At 39.0% G+C, this 18,839-nt stretch overlaps 3 protein-coding genes across 6 annotated transcripts; all 3 read left to right on the top strand.

Moving 5' to 3' along the window:
- The first annotated feature begins 1,384 nt into the window (after nt 1-1,384).
- On the top strand, nt 1,385-3,269 carry LOC128359430 (receptor-interacting serine/threonine-protein kinase 3-like). Its single transcript, XM_053319924.1, has 4 exons — nt 1,385-1,506; nt 1,757-1,936; nt 2,689-2,992; nt 3,093-3,269. The coding sequence occupies exons 2-4, from the start codon at nt 1,782-1,784 to the stop codon at nt 3,267-3,269; spliced, it is 636 nt and encodes a 211-aa protein (XP_053175899.1). The 5' UTR covers nt 1,385-1,506; nt 1,757-1,781.
- A 1,304-nt stretch (nt 3,270-4,573) lies between these two features.
- On the top strand, nt 4,574-5,313 carry LOC128359207 (PYD and CARD domain containing). The gene is made up of 3 exons (XM_053319647.1): nt 4,574-4,598; nt 4,733-4,975; nt 5,060-5,313. Exons 1-3 carry the CDS (start codon nt 4,580-4,582, stop codon nt 5,065-5,067), a joined length of 270 nt encoding a protein of 89 aa, XP_053175622.1. The 5' UTR covers nt 4,574-4,579; the 3' UTR covers nt 5,068-5,313.
- A 1,596-nt stretch (nt 5,314-6,909) lies between these two features.
- Nucleotides 6,910-17,891, top strand: impdh1a (IMP (inosine 5'-monophosphate) dehydrogenase 1a). Of its 4 annotated transcripts, none has more exons than XM_053318834.1 (15): nt 6,910-7,142; nt 7,862-7,960; nt 8,435-8,561; nt 9,346-9,447; nt 14,935-15,009; nt 15,173-15,379; nt 15,512-15,599; nt 15,692-15,891; nt 15,967-16,057; nt 16,162-16,257; nt 16,444-16,587; nt 16,865-17,006; nt 17,094-17,237; nt 17,324-17,407; nt 17,870-17,891. In XM_053318834.1, the coding sequence occupies exons 1-15, from the start codon at nt 6,910-6,912 to the stop codon at nt 17,889-17,891; spliced, it is 1,854 nt and encodes a 617-aa protein (XP_053174809.1). The 4 variants fall into 4 exon arrangements, with proteins under 4 accessions (XP_053174809.1, XP_053174813.1, XP_053174810.1 ...); XM_053318838.1 differs by having other exon boundaries at nt 7,084-7,142; nt 8,513-8,561; XM_053318835.1 differs by lacking the exon at nt 6,910-7,142 and having other exon boundaries at nt 7,863-7,960; nt 8,513-8,561; nt 14,935-14,994.
- Nucleotides 17,892-18,839: the final 948 nt, after the last annotated feature.

Genomic DNA, 18,839 nt, shown 5'->3' with positions numbered 1-18,839 from the left:
GGGGAGGCAAATAAAAGAGATTATGATAGACAGTTTCAGAAAAACAGAGGATAAGGTAAATACAGCCAGGAGGAGAGAGCTGTAGTGGAGAGAGCAGCCACTGGTGAGAGAGGTCCACACGGTGCTGAGCGTAAATGAAGGTGGGTGGAGAAGAGGGAGGGGAGAGAGCGATGGAAATTGAGAGAGCAAGAGCAGACCGCGCCTATCGATGCCAGCTGAAACAGCAAGGCAGCATGGGAAGTGAGTAAATGTATCTCAGCTCACTTAATGAAAGGGTTGTGAAGGTGGGTGCATATATGATTTAGACCCACAGAAGCTGTCATATCCACAGGCACCTGTGCGCTAGACTGTGATTTTTTTGGAGCAGTGCCTGACATTAATAATTTAGGTGGAAAACAGTGTCAGTATGGCTTTTGTCTTATGTGTGCATGAGGCAGCATGCAAGGCAGATAAATGGATAGATACAGAGGAGTAATGAGACTGAGATATTAGGAAGCAGAGCAGAAATCATATAAATAATGAATGTTGTTGAAATTATTGAAAATCTTGGTACAGTCGAATAGCTCGGGCTCAGCTTTAAATGTGAGCAAATGTATGTTTGTGTGACTGAGGGTCTGTGTGTATATATTTCAGCATCATGCTGACATTTGCAAAACTATGAGGTTTTTTTTCAGATACCTGCAGGTTTTTTAAGTATTACATCAAACTGGTTCAATTTAATGTATTTTATTTTGCTTAATGCTATATGCGTGGATTATTTGTCTCACAAAAAAATCTAAGCCTATAAAAAGGCAGCCATTGAGTGAAACATAAAGAATGATGAAGAATGAATCATTCTTTAAAAATACTGTGATCTGTTTGCTTAGTAAGAGCTCACATGTTAATTATTCATCTATATTAAGAGTTAGTCAGTACTGACTCATATGTAAGGTGCAATGTGAGTCTCAAGTACCATTTGTGAAAGCTTTGAGCCACACTGCCATAAATACCTGTGTAACTTCCTCTCACAGTGGGTTTGCTACCCTTCATTTATAAGGAAGTAAAAATGGGTCATAGCATTTTTATAGCCACTACAAAATATTCTGGTTTGTGTCTGCATTTCATTTCACCAAAGAAAATAAAAAACAGCAATGATGTAAAGTTTTATGCCAATGTATGTTTTATTGGAGTTGTCTGAGGCATTTGAAATTGCTAAAATAAAATTGCAGCCAAACTTAATTGGTGAAAGCATTTTAATCAATTTCTTTCTCAATAAAATGTATTCTTTCACTACCAAAGTTGTATTGTACACTCCTGTCCTGTAATGTTAACAAGAAATGTGAGCCACATTAATTTGACTCATGTTAAACTCCGCCTCTAAGCTCCAGCCAGAGGGCGGGCAGTTCAGAGAACAAGTCCAGGAAACAGACTTGTATCATTACGTTTTGCCACAGTGGTGGCATGAAATGTATGAAATAACTCTTTAATCTGCACGGATTGTGTGGACAACACATGAAGGGATATATGGTGAGTACAAGCTAGCTTTCTCATAATATAATGAAAAGAAGACACAAGCAAGTTGGCTGGAAATGGTTGTACAGTATAAGTGTTAGTCTTATTGCTGAAGTGTCAGTAAGTGTAAACAAGGGTAATATATATAATATAATATAAGCCAGTCTTAAAATGTAGTCCATAAAAACAAATATATAAGCATTCACTGGACTCCTTGATTTTTGATTTGTTCCTTTTTCTATAAATATCTCCACTGAAATTGCAGTTGTTCTACCTGACTTCAACAAAAGATGGCACTCACGAGCAACAAGACTGAGCTGAGTGCAGATGACTTCTTGGAGAAATGGGACCTACTTGGCTCTGGGGGATTTGGTTGTGTCTACAAAGCCAGGCACAAACTCTGGAGATTTGATGTGGCCATTAAGCTGCTTCGTGATGGTGTTGGGTAAATCTTAGTTTAAAGGAGACCTAATATGTTCTTTGTTCCTAATATGTTTCTGTTACTTATATACTGGTGTGATGTCAGATATCTATGTTAAACATTGTCAATGTTTACAAATTGAGATGAACGTACATAGAAATGCTCCCTGCAAGTCAAAACCTACGGTTCAGTCTGCTCTGAAATGATTGTTTCTGGTGTTTTTTTCAACTTTGCCAACAAGCTGACATCAGATTGTGGTGCATGCCCATTAAACAGCTGTCTGTTCCGTAGCCTTGTTTACAAAGGGTTTTTTTCCATATGTTGTCTGCCTTGTTCACTCACATACTTTGGATCGGACTCTGGCTCAAACATTTTTATTGAATGTATTAGAAAAGTTAATATTTCAAGTAAAGAAAGAGATATACTGTAGTTTGTTTCAGGGTTCATTTACGTAGCCTCCCTATCAGCCAAGTCAGCTGACACAGCTTCCAGAAACAAAGCAGAACAGAGCGGGTTCATTTGGAGACAGGAGTCAAAACAGCCTGTTTCTAAAATGAGGCACTGTGTATGAGATAAAGCCAGTATGAGATAAATACTTTTTTTTTAAATTTGGACTCTTAAGTGGAGTCCCAGAATACTAATATAGAGCTGGTAATGGACATCTGTCCCCCTTTAAGTAATACATTCATATACATCCTTTTTAAAATAAAAAATAGTAGTTCAAGAAGCTCTCTCACTTATGCTTTCTCTACCTTGTACCTCCTTCCTCATTCCAGCACTGAGAAAGAACTCTATGAAGAGGCTTATCATATGAATGAGGCCTCTTCTGAGTTTGTCGTGCGGGTTCATGGATTTTTTAAGGGAGAAAATACCATGCGAAAGGGAATAGTCATGGAATTCATGAAAGGAGGATCCATTCAGTCCCTGCAGAAGGACCTGTCTGGCCCTCCACCGTGGGCCCTGGCCTTCCGCCTGGCCCATCAAGTGGCTCTAGCCATAAACTTCCTCCATTTAAAAGGTCTTATGCACCAAGACCTAAAGCCAAGTAATGTGCTGCTGAATGACGACCTCAATGCCAAGGTAGTAGTAGCAGCAATCCTCCTAAACTCTTGAATTTATATTTAATATAAAACTGAATGAATTATTTGTGTAATGGTATGTTTCCCTTCTTTCTTTGTAGCTGGCAGATTTTGGTCTGTCCAGGGTTTCAACCAGTGCATTGAACAACAAGGACGAAATGACAGGAGAAATTGGAGGCTCATACAAGTATATGCCTCCTGAAGCTTTCGAAGTGTCATACAAACCTGTTCGTTCTTTTGACATATACAGGTTAATATTCAAATATTCAAATTGTTGAAAACTTTAACTTTATAAATACATTACTTAAAACATCATCCCTTTCTCTTTCTTGACTAGCTATGGTATCCTTCTCTGGTCCATTGTTACTGGTGAAGAACCCTATCCAGGCACGTATTTTTAATATTACTGTCCTACCATTTTCCACCCTAATCACATCCTGCCATCTATTTTTCTGTTTGGCAATGTCTTCTGTATTGCTTTCCTCATTAATTTATAATTTTACAGTTAAATTAAGCGCTGCATATACAATTCACACACTCATGTACACACATTTTGTTGAATTGTTAAATTTTGATGCATGTATTCATTGGATTAAATGTATTATAGGTAAGGATTACATCCTTGTGGAACTGAAGATCCCTAAAGGGGACAGACCTCCCTGTCAGGATATTTGCCAGAAGGAGGTAGAGGGCTTAAAAGAGCTGGTTGGCCTCATGAAGAGTTGCTGGGCCAATGAACCCTCTGAGAGGCCTGTTGCTAACGGTAGGCGTCTTTATGTTTGTTATGACTGTATTGGAATATATTGCCCTACTGATATATGCTTTAGAAATAAATTAACTAAAAGTATGAACAAAACTTTGACATTCATGCATCGACGCCTTCTAAAACAAAAACTCCCATTTCAGAGTGCTGTAAAGATACTGAGAGGCTGTTCTCCAGGCATGAGATGAGAATTAGTGATGCTGTCCATGACGTCAAGAAAATACTTTATAACTTCTGTTTGCAACATCCAGTATGTATATATATGTATACATAGATAAATTGCTGATTACTCTTGATTCATAATTTACAGAAAACAATTTGTCTCTCTATGTTTTTTATCTGTTATCTCCTTGTTTAAGGTTTCACTGACCAATAATCAACATTCAAATGCGCCTGTTGCGTTCAGTTGTCCTTTTCAACCACCAGGTAGATTATTTAGTACTGTTTCTGGGTCATGGGCTACAAATTCTTCATACTTTCTTCAATAAAACAAAAGGTAAGGCATATGTCTCCTTTTTTTCCCAGAACAGTCAAAGTTACATGATGAGGCGGATCATGCAGGATTTGAAAATCCTCTAAGGTCTTTTCAACAGCTGCAGTTGAAAACAGATGTAAGTACAGTAAGTCAACCAAAAAAGCAATGAATATTGGGGAATATTGCCTAATTTCAACTGTGGCTAGACAGGAATGGACATTACATTCCCAGCATTTACTACAATATTATAACACTATTGTTTCATTAATGGACAGATAACATTCTCAGACACTGGACATGTTATTATTTTCTTTTGCCAACAGGATCATGTCACTGTCTCTCTTGAAAAAATGAATAACACAGATAAAGGTGAGTGTCACTGCTCTGAGGCATGAAAATTAATGTGACCTTTTTTTGTAAAGATTTCTCATATGTTAACAAAGTCAAATGAACACGCTGCCACAGTATTTATGTGCATGGTCTAATTCTTCATTTTAAAACAGCAAAGTTTGTCGATGCCAAAAGGGCAGCGTTAATCCAAAGCGTTTCTGAGGTACTGGCAATAGCAGAGGAGCTTGGAAACATGATACATGGTGAGACCTACTCACTGATCGAAGCTAAACAGACAAGCCAGGAGAGAATGAGAGTGCTCTATCAGCGGACGTTTCGGTCAGGAGGGGTAATTGTCAAAGCAGCCTTCTACGACGCCCTCAAAAAACATCACCCCAACCTAGTGGAGGAGCTAGGTAGGAGTTTCGCTCTAGTTAAAGACATAAAACATAGTAGTTGAAACTATTATTATTTTTAAATTTCCCTTTCTTTTCCCTCAGGTCGCTAACTCCAAAAAGGCTTTCCTTGTCTCTCATCTGCCCATGATGACCAAACACTTGAGTCTTTCATCAAAATGAATATATTTTACTCATATGTATATATCTAATGTGTAAATATCTTACTACACCAACCTGTTTTTTAATTTTTTTTAAAAATGTTTACATATATACATATTAAGAAATAAATAAAATTGTCTCACAGTAGTGTTGTGTGGTGGCTGTGGCTTAATAATCAGCAACACACGTTTGGCTTTGTTAATATTATAAAGAGGGGACGTTGCTCATTTCCTCCAGTGGGTGGAGGACAGACAGAGAGAGAGAGAGAGAGAGAGAGAGAGAGAGAGAGAGAGAGAGAGAGAGAGAGAGAGAGAGAGAGAGAGAGACTGGGTAAGAGGCTTTTCTGGTTCAATCCCTCAGTAACTGTCACAAGCAGTCAGTCAGTTAGTCACCTGCAGATGATGGTGTCGAGGGCATCCCTGGCAACAAAGTTACTCTCCTGTTTCAGTTTAAATGTTCAGGTTTGTAGTTCACCACTGTGGCAATGCGTAATAGATCGGAGAAGACAAAACTTAAACCTAATTATTGTTATACATAATCAATAGTATTCTCAAGTTCTTTGACTTTATTTGTAAGACTATTTTCTTATGATGCTGTAAGAGAAAATAACGTTTAGGGATACAAACTGCTTAATAAAGAATCAAATTATTTTTGTTTCCCATCTTTTAGAAGTTTTGCCTTTCTTCAAACACACAAACACTTCCCTCTATCTGTCTCTCTGTCTTTCTTCTCTCCGTGTCGAGGGAGCAAAGCTTGCTGCAAAACAGCATTCTGGGATTTGACCTGTGTCTCATTCACAGCTCCGTCTCCTTGAGCTCGGCGAAAACACACACACTTTTACACCATGGTAATCCTCACAGGAGAAAGTGTGTTGAAGTGTGTTCTTGACCCATCCTTCTCTTCCTCAGTCCTACTGCCTCACTCCACCCTACACACCCATCTCACCCCACCCTATCCTGCATTAATGCTCCCAATCCTCTTTGTGGGAGAGTGACGTCTGCTACTGTCAGAAACAGAGTTAAGCTCAGCAGGCACCAGGAGAACAGAGTGGAGAGAAGCTCCCAGCCTTAGGAATAACCAAGCAGCAATGCTTTCTGAGCCTCCAGGGGGACATATCTCTGCCACCTAAGCAAGAACTGACTCTCCTCCCCAGGAGCTGCTCATGCCGCGGGGAACATGCACAGATTTCAGGGAAGTCTGGTGTGCCAAGATAGTTGACTTCATCAACAGGTCAGCTAAAAAGTCTTTCCTCCTGTCTAAGAGCCGTAATGCCCTCAAACTCCAAGGGTGAGCGCTGAAAAAAACTGGAATACAAACTGTCTCCTGGAAAAACAACACTGTTTTAATGACTTTAGTTGCTTCTCTTGCTGCATTTTTAAGGAGATATTTTTTGAGAAATGTTCACTTGTTGCATGCGGGTGATACACTTCAGCAATCATATATCCGTCTAAACTGCAAGTTTGTGAAATCTTGTATTTTGCCCATTTTGTTTGAACTGTGGCACTAGCAGCAAAACAGATGGCAAGACAGCTTTCTCCCATGTCAGGTGTGCCTGAGAGGTGTTTGTGTTTGTGCACTCCAAGCATTGGGTGTTTATGAGTGCTTATAATTGGGACAGCAAATTGAGTGTGTTGTTGTGTGTCTGTTGGGAGCTGCTGGGACCACATTTTGCTTGGAGTGTGAATGTGTGACTTTGTTTGTATGATACAAGTCAGAAGTCCTTAAAGTGTGTGTGTGTGTGTGTGTGGTGGCATTGGGGCCCTGTGGAAGTTGTAGCCCTGGATTTCTTTGAGATGGAGGGTCATGGTTATGACCGGTTTGGGGATGGGGAGAGGGACACCTACCAGATTGACTATAGAAGGATTGTAGGGGACATGGAACCAGCACGGCCTCGCCTTTCAATCAGAGAGGGGGAACAACCCCACCCCTGTGGTGCGTATGCCCACCCACCACACGGACATGGGCATGAGACAGCAGCACAGAGATACAGCGCTACACGTATCCAAGCTGGATACGAACCAGAGAGGTCAGTCTGACTCACTCCTCGAGCTTTCACCATCCCGCAGAAACCATAAGGTCATCACGTTCACATCCCTCCACACCTTTTATGATTTTAAGTGATTGTGTGAAACCTTATAACCTGTAAACACTGTGTCTCCTGCAGCAACTGACATGTTTTCACTTTCTAGTAGCGTTGACTGTGCTCTTTTACAAGCCCATTTATCAGCTACCTGGGTAGCCAACCAAATCCTCTTACGTACTATACTACCGTCACTGGTGTATAGAAGGAGTTTCCATTGAATAGGACGGATTCCTCTTGTTAGCATTTCCTGTCTTGATTCCAGCTTTTGTAATAGGATCTGCCTACAGCATGTGTGTCAGACTCAGAGGTAAAAAAAACAACAAGCATGTTTTGCATAAGGGATAAACTGACCCAAAAATAACTGTCTGACTAAACAAACATGTTATTATTATTAGTTTTTTGGTTCTGACAAGATTTGCCCATGATTTATGCACAATGCTTACAGTCATGGGAAATTATGGATGGAGGATTGTGTGGAAATATTGACTAAAATATGCATTGAAACTATAATTACATGATATCAATTAAAATCTTTTATTAACGCTATGAAGCTGTGATGTTAGAGATATGCATTATCATATATTCATACACTCAGACTCATATTTTCATACTATATTCATATTTTCATCTGTTCTGATATCATGTATGTGTTTATGCTTCAGCATGGCAGACTACTTGATCAGTGGAGGCACAGGTTACGTTCCCGAAGATGGATTAACAGCACAGCAGCTCTTTGCTATTGGCGATGGACTTACATACAAGTAAGAAATGCTAATGAAATAAAATACATAGATACATTTCATTTCATTGTATGTTACGGCTAACTGACATACACAGGAACACAGAGTTATGCAATGTCTTCCATTAGATATTCAGTAATATCAGCGATGACACATCTGCTTAGGTTTTATATGGAGGATTATTTTGAGTAATACTACTTTCAAGGATGACTGTGAGTGGTATCACAGACATTAAAAGCTGGTTGTGTATATGTGTGTGTGTGTGCGTGCCTGAGTGTTTATGCACATGTCAGTGTGCTAATGGTTGTCAGTGGAGTTTCCTTAATGGAGGCTATATGCAGGTTCATTAGCGTGCAGTGGATGAATGCAGAATGGTCTTTCAGGGGGTTGAAAGGCTGACAGATTAGTATAAAAACTAGTGCTTTGTAAGAAAAGATATGCACAGTCCACACACTATTAAGTAATATGATCCTGGTTTATGGTAGTAATTGTTAGTAGTATGATTAATTTGATTTTGGTCAGGCTTTTCAAGTTCCAAAGCCAGATGTTCTCATGTTTTCTCTCTCTTTTCAGTGACTTCTTGATCCTCCCCGGTTTCATAGATTTTACCTCTGATGAAGTGGTTAGTATCGTCACTCTGTCCAGCAGATTACAGACCACATACTGTTTCCTGATTCACTGCATATTGTATATATTTAGTTAGTCTGGACATGTTCTTAACCTTTAGTGAAGTGTTGACAGACACATCTCTCTGAAGACTGCAGTTGTAGGTTACACAATTAACATTTTTTTGGATCAACTTGAACAATTATATTATGTCTTGGGGAAAAGGGTCAAAATACGCTTGCCACAAGTAAAATATGTCTATTGTTTTTTTAATCTCTTCTAATTTTATTGCTAACACTGATACTGAGGTCCTTCTAATTAATTCCCATCTCCCTGCTTTATGCTGTTGTTCAGGGTGCGTGAGCACTGGGTTGTTTATTCGACTTGCTTTGTTTTTGTCTTTGCAAGCCCTGCTGGGACATTAAATTAATTTCATGCCTAGGTTACATGGGTTAATGCTAGATAGCAGGTGTTCAAAACATACAAACACACACCTGCATCATGTAACTCTAAGCAGCGGAATTAATCAAATCCGAATATGCCCAAACTAGTTTTAACGTTCATTTATGGCAGCATAAAAACAAACTAACATTTGGTTAACAAATGTGTTGCAGCTGCAACACTGTAGGGATTTGTTTGTGTGCAACAGGTTGATAAATCTCCCAGCAGCAATGCACACACCACTAGAGTAATTTAGAATATGTCACAGTTAAAGTTACATATTATCTTTCTTTGTCAATGTCTGTGTGATAAGATCATATGATAATGGCTTAGTTTACAAAATCTTCACCATTTTCTAGGATCTGACCTCTGCATTGACAAGGAAGATAACCCTGAAGACACCTCTTATTTCATCTCCCATGGACACAGTCACAGAGTCATCAATGGCCATCGCCATGGCAGTAAGTACACAGTACAGGCTTACTGTACAGTATACACAACGCCTAATTGTTCACTTAGGTGTCACCATGCTCCACAGACAGTAGCAATCGCACCAAAATATAATTATACACTGTAACGTTATAAAAATGTTGGACGTAGCCTCCCTGACGGCGCCCATTGGTTCATGTGCTCTATGGAAGCGAATCGTGACCAATATTTAAATTAAAATGCATTTGCAGAAAGGCTTTTTCATTTTAAGAATGTGGCTGCGTTATTTGACTCATAAATATAATTAATCATCAATCATCCAATTTGCATTTTAATTTTCTTCTTCAAGACTGTTCATTCTTTCACTTAATTAAAATGAAAAAGAAAAAGACATTTGAGATTTAATTTTCAAAATATTCCCCAGCAAATAGATACCAAAATTCAATTTGAAATGTAAAATTTGAAAATTAACTAGAACTAGAACTATATGGAGAAGCACCCTAGTGCGCATAATTTGAAAATGATTTGGCAATCTGAGCGACGCAGGAGAGTGACGTCAGTAGCTGCTCTTCTTCAGCTCCATGCCGACTGTGCTACCCATAGACATATGGTGCTACCCATCTAATATGGTTGGGGGCGGTGTGCACATGGGATGTTGATGGCTGGTTGTCCTCATCTCCTTTGAGCCTCCACAGCATCCAGTTGTTCCAGGACTGAAGAGAGGTTAGCTAAGGCAACCTCATTAACGTCTGAATCTGTGACGGCGGAGTATGTGGTCACGGGCATCAGACTCAGATATAATATTAGAATCCACCTGGGCAGCTAATTCTAACAGTGTTTGCTAGGGGTGTGACGATACACTCAGCTCACGAGACGAGACGAGACACGATATTGGTTTCACGAGATCGAGGCGAGACGAGATTTTAACAATAAGAAAACTTCAATGAGGAAATACATGAGTTTTTTTTTTGAAATTCACAAAATGGAAATTTAATTGAAATGTTTTAACTAATCATCTTGTGATGTGAATAAATCACTTTAGTTCTACTTTCTAAATATATAATTATCATATGCAGTATGCAGCACTGTAAAAGGTTTAGTTATTTTATAGATGGATCATTTTGGTATTTATGGAAATAACAACCATAAATACAAAGTTAGATACCATCACAAATACTAAAAAGTAAATTATAAAGAGTAGAAAAAAATCTAATATATACATATATAAATCACTTCGACGAGAAATATCTTCGCGAGATCTTGTGCCACGAGATCTTGTCACACCCCTAGTGGTTGCACAATCTCAGGGAGTGCCATGATCTGTGATGCATCGATATATCAAATGTGCGCCCTTATTAGATAGGTAGTACGTTTTTGTTTTTGTTTTTTGTTGTGTTTGTAGCACAGTCAGCACGGCGCTGAAGAAGAGCGGCTACTGACGTCACTCTCCTGCGCTGCTCAGATTGCCAAATCATTTTCGAATTATATGGGCACTATTTTGTGGGGCAAACCACAAAAACGAAAGTCCTCTTTGTTTTCTTTTTGATTATGGCATAAAATATGCAGTCTTTTTTCTTCAAAATCTTTATTAAGGAATACAATGCAGTGCAATGCAATACAATACAGTGTAACAACAACCGCCAGGGGTCTACACATTCAGAGGCAATATTATCGTATCGAGTATCGTATTACAATTACACAATTAAAGCTACAAGCAGCATTGGTATGAAGGTATTATTGGTGCAAAAGGTTTGAGCACCTGTAACAGTGGAATTTGTAGTTGTGTACAGTGATTGTGTATGTGTGTCAGTAAATTTGAGGTCACATACTCTATGAGTTGTGTACTTGTAGATTTTTTTTCTCTCCACAAATACAACACAACACTTACACATTCACAAATTCTTAATTACAGGTGCACAAATCCTATTTTACAAGTCACAGATTAAAAAACTGACATGCTCACATTTTTGCTCCTATTGTTGTAGTATATTTGGTGCAAAACATATTTGTGTAGCTGTATCAAAAAATGTGAAGTTGTACAATAAATATTCAATGTATGTAAAATAATTTCTCACGAAAATATTTGTGTTCTTTTAAAACACAAACACAAATCGATAAGTACAACTGCTCGAATCTTCCACACGAGTCACAGATTCTGTTTCCTTCAACTACAAATCACAAATCGCGCCTCCACTGAGATGTGTGGTGCAGAACTATCTGTGCATTCAGTCTATGGAGCAAAAGGCGGGTGCTGATCTGAGATCGACTGATCCCACAGCCAATCAGAGAGGAGAGGGGCTTCTGTCCCACAGCCAATCAGAGATGGACTTTTGTTTACATGCGGATTGAGAAGGATTTAGCACATGCTAAAACTAACAGCAGCAGAGACAGCGATATAGGCAACTTTCAAGGTAGGTTGTATTTTTAACCACATAAATAAATAAACCCCGACGTGAAGCTGAGAAATTTAGCGTCCTGTCACTTTTCCTCTGTTTTGATAACCCTCCTCCCGGCCGCGTGCATTCTTGCAAGTGTGTATTGTTGTTGTCTTATCTGTCATAAACTGTAAAAAGAGATTACGGCGCGTGACAGATATGCACAAATGCACGCGGACGCTAAATTTTTCAGCTTCACGTCGGGGTTTATTTATTAATGTGGTTAAAAATACAACCTACCTTGAAAGTTGCCTATTTCGCTGTCTCTGCTGCTGACTGAACTTTTTATTACATTGTATCCTGTTTGGATCTGATATCCTTTTGGTTGTGTATTGTATTGTGCTGTGTGTGTTTTACAGAGATGTTTTAATATCGATGTTCATCAATATGTACTGTCCCTATCCAAAAATAAAGTATTTATCATTATTATTATTATTATTTATTAGTTTAGCAAGTCCAAATCCACCGGTGGGAACCATAAACTGTGGTGGGAACTCTTCTTCCCCTTCTCACTCCGCATGTAAACAAAAGCCCATCTCTGATTGGCTGTGGGACAAAAGCCCCTCTCCTCTCTGATTGGCTGTGGGATCAGTCGATCTCAGATCAGCACCCGCCTTTTGCTCCATAGACTGAATGCACAGATAGTTCTGCACCACACATCTCAGTGGAGGCGCGATTTGTGATTTGTAGTTGAAGGAAACAGAATCTGTGACTCGTGTGGAAGATTCGAGCAGTTGTACTTATCGATTTGTGTTTGTGTTTTAAAAGAACACAAATATTTTCGTGAGAAATTATTTTACATACATTGAATATTTATTGTACAACTTCACATTTTTTGATACAGCTACACAAATATGTTTTGCACCAAATATACTACAACAATAGGAGCAAAAATGTGAGCATGTCAGTTTTTTAATCTGTGACTTGTAAAATAGGATTTGTGCACCTGTAATTAAGAATTTGTGAATGTGTAAGTGTTGTGTTGTATTTGTGGAGAGAAAAAAAATCTACAAGTACACAACTCATAGAGTATGTGACCTCAAATTTACTGACACACATACACAATCACTGTACACAACTACAAATTCCACTGTTACAGGTGCTCAAACCTTTTGCACCAATAATACCTTCATAGATAACCCATTGGGAAAGCATTGACTGATGTAATAAATAAAGTGAGAAGTAGGACCATTTTTTCAGATTTCCATATCAGACTTCTTTTTGAACAAGTGCTGACCATTATAAAGAACATTGGTTTAACCACTTAACGCACGCTGTTCCGTCTGCGGAACGGGACGGATGTTAGGAGGTAGCCACAAGTTCTTCTGGATGTTTTAAACACCAACCCTTAAACATATATATTCATGCCGTACATCGTTGGAAAGCTTAGATTGTCCTGATTCATTCAAGACCACTCACGACTTATATGGTTGCTCACAGCCGTAATAGTATTAGCGGTTAGCTCGGCTAGCCCCTGAGCTAAGTAAGAAAAGCTATAATGCCTACATACCTTCAAAGTCTTCCCTTTATCCACAACGATCATCTTATGACTCAGGACTTTCTGTACAGCTCGCCAAATATCCATTCTTGTGAAATATGAAATCCGTTTCCATAAAACCGAAATACTTTCCTCAATATGTCCATGTATTTAGTCCAACACGTAACGTAATAACACAAATAACAAACCATATACGGTCCGTTTACGTCATTTCCTGACCTGCGCGTCCATCTCAGAGTACACGTGACTAGATGTTTACGACCATAGACATATATACGTAGACGCCACATTGACTGCTGCTGCCGATTGGAGTGACGTGCCTACACGGCGGCCATCTTGGTACGGGGCCACTCGCCCCTGCAGCGCATTACGTCTATAGAGGAATGACTGTTTGCACCATGGTTTGCACTATTAAAAAGTGTTCATACATCGCTGAATGGTAATAAAAATAAATAAATAAAATTGCTGAATTGTCAAGACAGACAGACAGACAGATAAAGACATAAGTAGAACAAAAGGAACCCAGAAAACGTTTAGATGTGTTCAAGTCTTTATTTAGAGAAGTGCTTGTAGGGTTATATTTCATTTGATTATTATTTTTATTGTTATGTTGCTATTATCATTGTATTATTATTATTACTATTATCATCACTATTATTATACTTTTGTTGCTATTATCATTATATTATTATTATTATCATCACTATTATAATTATATTGCTATTATCATATTTTCATTATCATTATAATTATATTGCTATCATCATTGAATTAGTCCCAGATAGCAGAGTCATTGAAACAATGTTAAATCAACATTGTTTTGTCAATGTTAAGTCATTGAAACAACGTTGAACTCTGATGTTGATTCATTTTTGCACCCTCAATTAATATTGAAACAACGTTGATTTTCTAACTGAAGATCAACAGAATTTCAATGGTATTTCAACTAACACAAATGTTGAAACATTGAAATTTCAACCTAACTATAGATCAACCTGCTTTCAATGATATTTCAATATTAAATATAATAATATTAAACTATAATAATTACTAAATATGCCTTTATAAAAATAGGCTAATAATACAAATCCTGCTTTATCTACAGTCAGGGTGTTATGGACACTATGGAATGATGGGCCTTATTAAACAGGTTTTTTATCTAATAGCAAATGACAATCCACACAATTGTTTTTTAAACAGTCATTTATATAATCAATAAATTTCACAGCTTCTAAGGGCGTCCAATCCCTCCTGACTGGTCTGGGGTGTAATGCAGCCTCTTCTGATCTGCCTGAGAAAAGGTTAATTCGTTTGCAGTCCCCATTTGTAGTGTCAGGGCATCTAAAACAGAAAACACAAGCAAAACACAAACTGTCAGTTAAATAGCTGTTACTGTACATGTCATTGTGCAAGTGGTGTGCAGATTCAGATATTAAAAAGAAACAAAAATAAGGCATAAAATACTTTTTTTAGGGGCGTGTGTTAAGTGGTTAAGGCACTTCCGCAATGGCTTCACTTTTCAGTAACTATCAGCTTTATTGTAATGAGTTTTTTCTGCTCTCTTTTCTCCGATTGACTGACTTCAGTTGATGGGTGGGATTGGAATAATTCATCATAACTGTACAGCTGAGTTCCAGGCCAATGAGGTGCGCAAAGTCAAGGTAAGATGGAAAAGTAATCCAAGTCATGACCTTATAGTAAAGAAGTCATCTGTGACACTGTAGCATCCAAGACAGCCCTTCTCCAGAAAAGTGTATTACTATATATACTTTCAAAACAATAAGTACCTTAACATCTTAGCACTTGTGTTTTTGATCTTGTCAGAAATTTGAGCAGGGTTTTATCACAGACCCTGTGGTAATGAGTCCCCGACACACAGTGGGGGACGTGTTTGAGGCCAAGATACGCCATGGATTCTCTGGGATTCCTGTTACAGAGACTGGCAAGATGGGCAGCAAGCTGGTCGGCATAGTCACCTCCAGAGACATAGACTTTCTGTCTGAGAAGGACCATGACAGACCCTTGGAGGAGGTGTGTATATGAGTGGTTTGTTTATGTGTGCATCCTTGAGAACATAATATTTGCATCATATATGATGTCAAATAACTGGATTGTATACTTATAGATTTTTTTCTAATGGAATTGAACCTCTTTTTGATTCAGGCAATGACAAAAAGGGAAGATTTAGTTGTTGCACCTGCCGGAGTCACACTAAAAGAGGCTAATGATATACTGCAACGTAGCAAAAAAGGTAAATCTGTGAAGACACTGCTGTAGAGAAAATTGGGCTGTTTTCTGCCTTCTTTTTCTCACATCTCTCATTTTACACCCTGACTCTCTTAGGCAAGCTCCCCATAGTGAATGACAGTGATGAGCTGGTTGCCATCATTGCTAGGACTGACTTGAAGAAGAACAGAGATTATCCTCTGGCTTCAAAGGATTCCCGTAAACAGCTGTTGTGTGGTGCTGCGATCGGTACCAGGGAGGATGACAAATACAGACTGGATCTCCTCATGCAGGCTGGCGTGGATTTGGTAGTCCTGGTGGGTTTTAATTTTTTTAAGTTTTTGACAAGTTTATGATTAGAGTGTGATTGTCAGTCTCTTTTCTAACTACAGGACTCATCCCAGGGAAACTCAGTGTATCAAATCAACATGATAAACTACATCAAACAGAAATACCCTGAACTTCAGGTGGTTGGAGGAAATGGTAAACTCCATCCCCGTCTTTTTTTTGCATTTGTACTATGAAAGCACCAATCTTAAGCATTTCTCCCTCACTCAGATCTTTTCTGTATCTCTGTCTCCCTCTAGTGGTGACAGCTGCACAGGCTAAAAACCTCATAGATGCTGGTGCGGATGCTCTGAGGGTGGGCATGGGTTGTGGCTCTATCTGTATCACCCAGGAAGGTATGTGATAAAGAGAACAGAACTGGGAAGATCTGCTGCTTTCAGATAAATATAGTCTTAATGTGAACAACAATCAAAAAAGACAACAAAGTATTTTACACCTGCTTAAACTAAACCATTGAACATAAAATGTATAATATCTACAATTTTGTGGCCAGCAGATCATATATTGTACTTGTTCCTCAGTAATGGCATGTGGACGACCCCAAGGTACATCAGTGTACAAGGTTGCAGAGTATGCTCGACGTTTTGGAGTGCCAGTAATTGCTGATGGAGGCATTCAGACTGTTGGACACGTGGTGAAAGCTCTGGCCCTGGGAGCATCTACAGGTGAGGAAGCGCTACATTTTTCTGTTTACTGAAGTCTTGAATTTGTTTCACATTTGCATAATAATAATCCATGAAATGAGTGTGGAGATAGGAGATCACAGCCTTGCTCAATATAAAGAGGACACATAGCCACTGATGGGTAGTTGTAATTGACTGCTTTTCTCACAGTAAACAGTTTTGTCTTTGTTAAATTGTTTGCTTTTTGTTGTAGACTTTTTGCTCTCACCTGTTCACCTTTAATGAATTCATTCCATTTCTTTGATATTTCTGCCCTCAGTGATGATGGGGTCATTGCTTGCAGCAACCACCGAAGCTCCAGGAGAATATTTCTTTTCAGATGGTGTGCGTCTGAAAAAGTACAGAGGAATGGGCTCCTTGGATGCCATGGAGAAAAACAACAGCCAGAAACGCTACTTCAGGTGGGGATTTGCCTTACTCTACACAAATGTAAATCTTGGCACATTTATCTTTTTACATTGTGTGAATGCATTTATGTGTGTGTCCAGTGAGGGAGATAAGGTGAAGGTGGCTCAAGGTGTCTCAGGATCAGTACAAGATAAAGGCTCTATCCATAAGTTTGCTCCTTACCTCATTGCTGGTATCCAACATGGTTGTCAGGACATAGGAGCCAAGAGTTTGTCCATTTTACGGTACGTGAGTTCAAGTTTGTATGTTTCCTCTAAGTTTGTATTGTGTGTTGTTTAAGGGCTTATGAGCTATGTGTGTTTTATCCCAGGTCAATGATGTACTCTGGAGAGTTGAAGTTTGAGAAGAGAACCATGTCTGCTCAGATGGAGGGGGGAGTTCATGGCCTCCACTCGTAAGTCTGATCCTTGAACCCCAGTTAACTTTTCCCCTCCTCTGCACTGCTCCTTATCCTATGTATCTCTTTTTTGTCATCCCCTTCCATCTGTCTAAATATTATGGTAGTTTGGTGAAGTCTGTCATTGTCTGTTTCCTCACTTTATTTTATAACAGTGGAGGCACTAGTGCTCACTGTGTGTTTTAGCTTCACTTGTATTCAGTCCGTGTGACCCTTTATTGTCAAGTTAAATGTGATTTATCTGTGGTTAGCAACATCAAACTGTCTTTTATCTTCCTTTTCTTACCCACGCTATCATGTTAGATATTCCTTTGTGCCATGTAAGTATATCTATGCACTTATCACATCTCCATCTTCTTCTTTAATTCATTAGTCTCCATCCAAGATTGTTTTTGTAGGGGTGAAATGTTCTCGCCATGTTGAAAATGCTTACACTTCTCTTTTCTATTCCAACTTCAGTTACGAGAAACGGCTTTATTGAGGCAGGTGGAAAAGGAAATACTCGATCAGGACCTAACGTCCCAACCCCAGCAGCTATGAGCAGATGCAGCGGGCGTGTGTGATCAAACTCAAAAGCTATAATTGCTGTACAACATTTTTACTTTAAAATCTGACACTGGTTTTCTATGTCCTCCTCTTTCCCTCTTGTCTGTCTGTCCCAATTTTGACCCATTCAAGGATACACAACACAGTACACCTGAGACTAAAGTTCAAAGGAGAGCCAAAGAGGACAGGGTCTTAGGAGGACAGTCGCATTAATGGACTCGACTGCTCATGAACTCTTTATCTGTCTTTCCCCTGCTGTGGGCGAGGTGTAGTGGGGTAATGTAATCTACTATTCTGCTGATCCCTTTCAACAAGCAAACACATGTCATTGAGTGCTTTAGCACACGCTTGTTTATCCAATGGGAGACCTACCTTCCTTTTGGCCTCTAAGAGAAGAGTGTACAACAAACCTCACAGAGGTGCCACCCAGTCTTCTATTCCCATTTGATATATTACACGAGATACTTAAACCTGCAGTGCAGAATTTTTACAAATAAATGAGCATCTGTTACATTCAAGTCCACGCGAAACAAGTTCTCACAATGCTGATTAAGCCTAGCACCACCAGATAAATATCTGTATTTCACAGACTTTTTAATATGGTGTCAAGTTTGATATTCCCGAACCGGCCAAATGAATGCATACTGCATATGGTCTATGGGTAGAGCATATGCACTAGAGACCTCTGCTGGCTGAGCCGGCTAACTTCCAGTTATCTCTCTGATGACTTGTGGATGTCCAATATTCCAAATGGATCAAATTCTGACTCTCACGCAAGGGAGTGTTGACAGTGTCATTTCTCTCACTGCCAGAAGGGGGAGACAAAAGTCCCACACTGCAGCTAATTTTTAATTTTTAGCAGGAATTTAGGCAGTCATGTACT

The sequence above is a fragment of the Scomber japonicus genome, chromosome 5, assembly GCF_027409825.1.
Source record: "Scomber japonicus isolate fScoJap1 chromosome 5, fScoJap1.pri, whole genome shotgun sequence".
In the NCBI taxonomy this organism is placed as follows: domain Eukaryota; kingdom Metazoa; phylum Chordata; class Actinopteri; order Scombriformes; family Scombridae; genus Scomber; species Scomber japonicus.
This window is presented reverse-complemented; position numbering and strand designations above follow the sequence as displayed.

Bases quoted from the DNA above. Each gene is read 5' to 3' on its own strand.
- LOC128359430 (XM_053319924.1), top strand. From the start codon at position 1,782: ATGGCACTCACGAGCAACAAGACTGAGCTGAGTGCAGATGACTTCTTG. The intron at 1,937-2,688 runs GTAAATCTTAGT...TCCTCATTCCAG, and splicing joins CTGCTTCGTGATGGTGTTGG to CACTGAGAAAGAACTCTATG. The intron at 2,993-3,092 runs GTAGTAGTAGCA...CTTTCTTTGTAG, and splicing joins ATGACGACCTCAATGCCAAG to CTGGCAGATTTTGGTCTGTC.
- impdh1a (XM_053318834.1), top strand. From the start codon at position 6,910: ATGGAGGGTCATGGTTATGACCGGTTTGGGGATGGGGAGAGGGACACC. The intron at 15,892-15,966 runs GTGGGTTTTAAT...TTCTAACTACAG, and splicing joins GCGTGGATTTGGTAGTCCTG to GACTCATCCCAGGGAAACTC. The intron at 17,408-17,869 runs GTAAGTCTGATC...TTCCAACTTCAG, and splicing joins GGAGTTCATGGCCTCCACTC to TTACGAGAAACGGCTTTATT.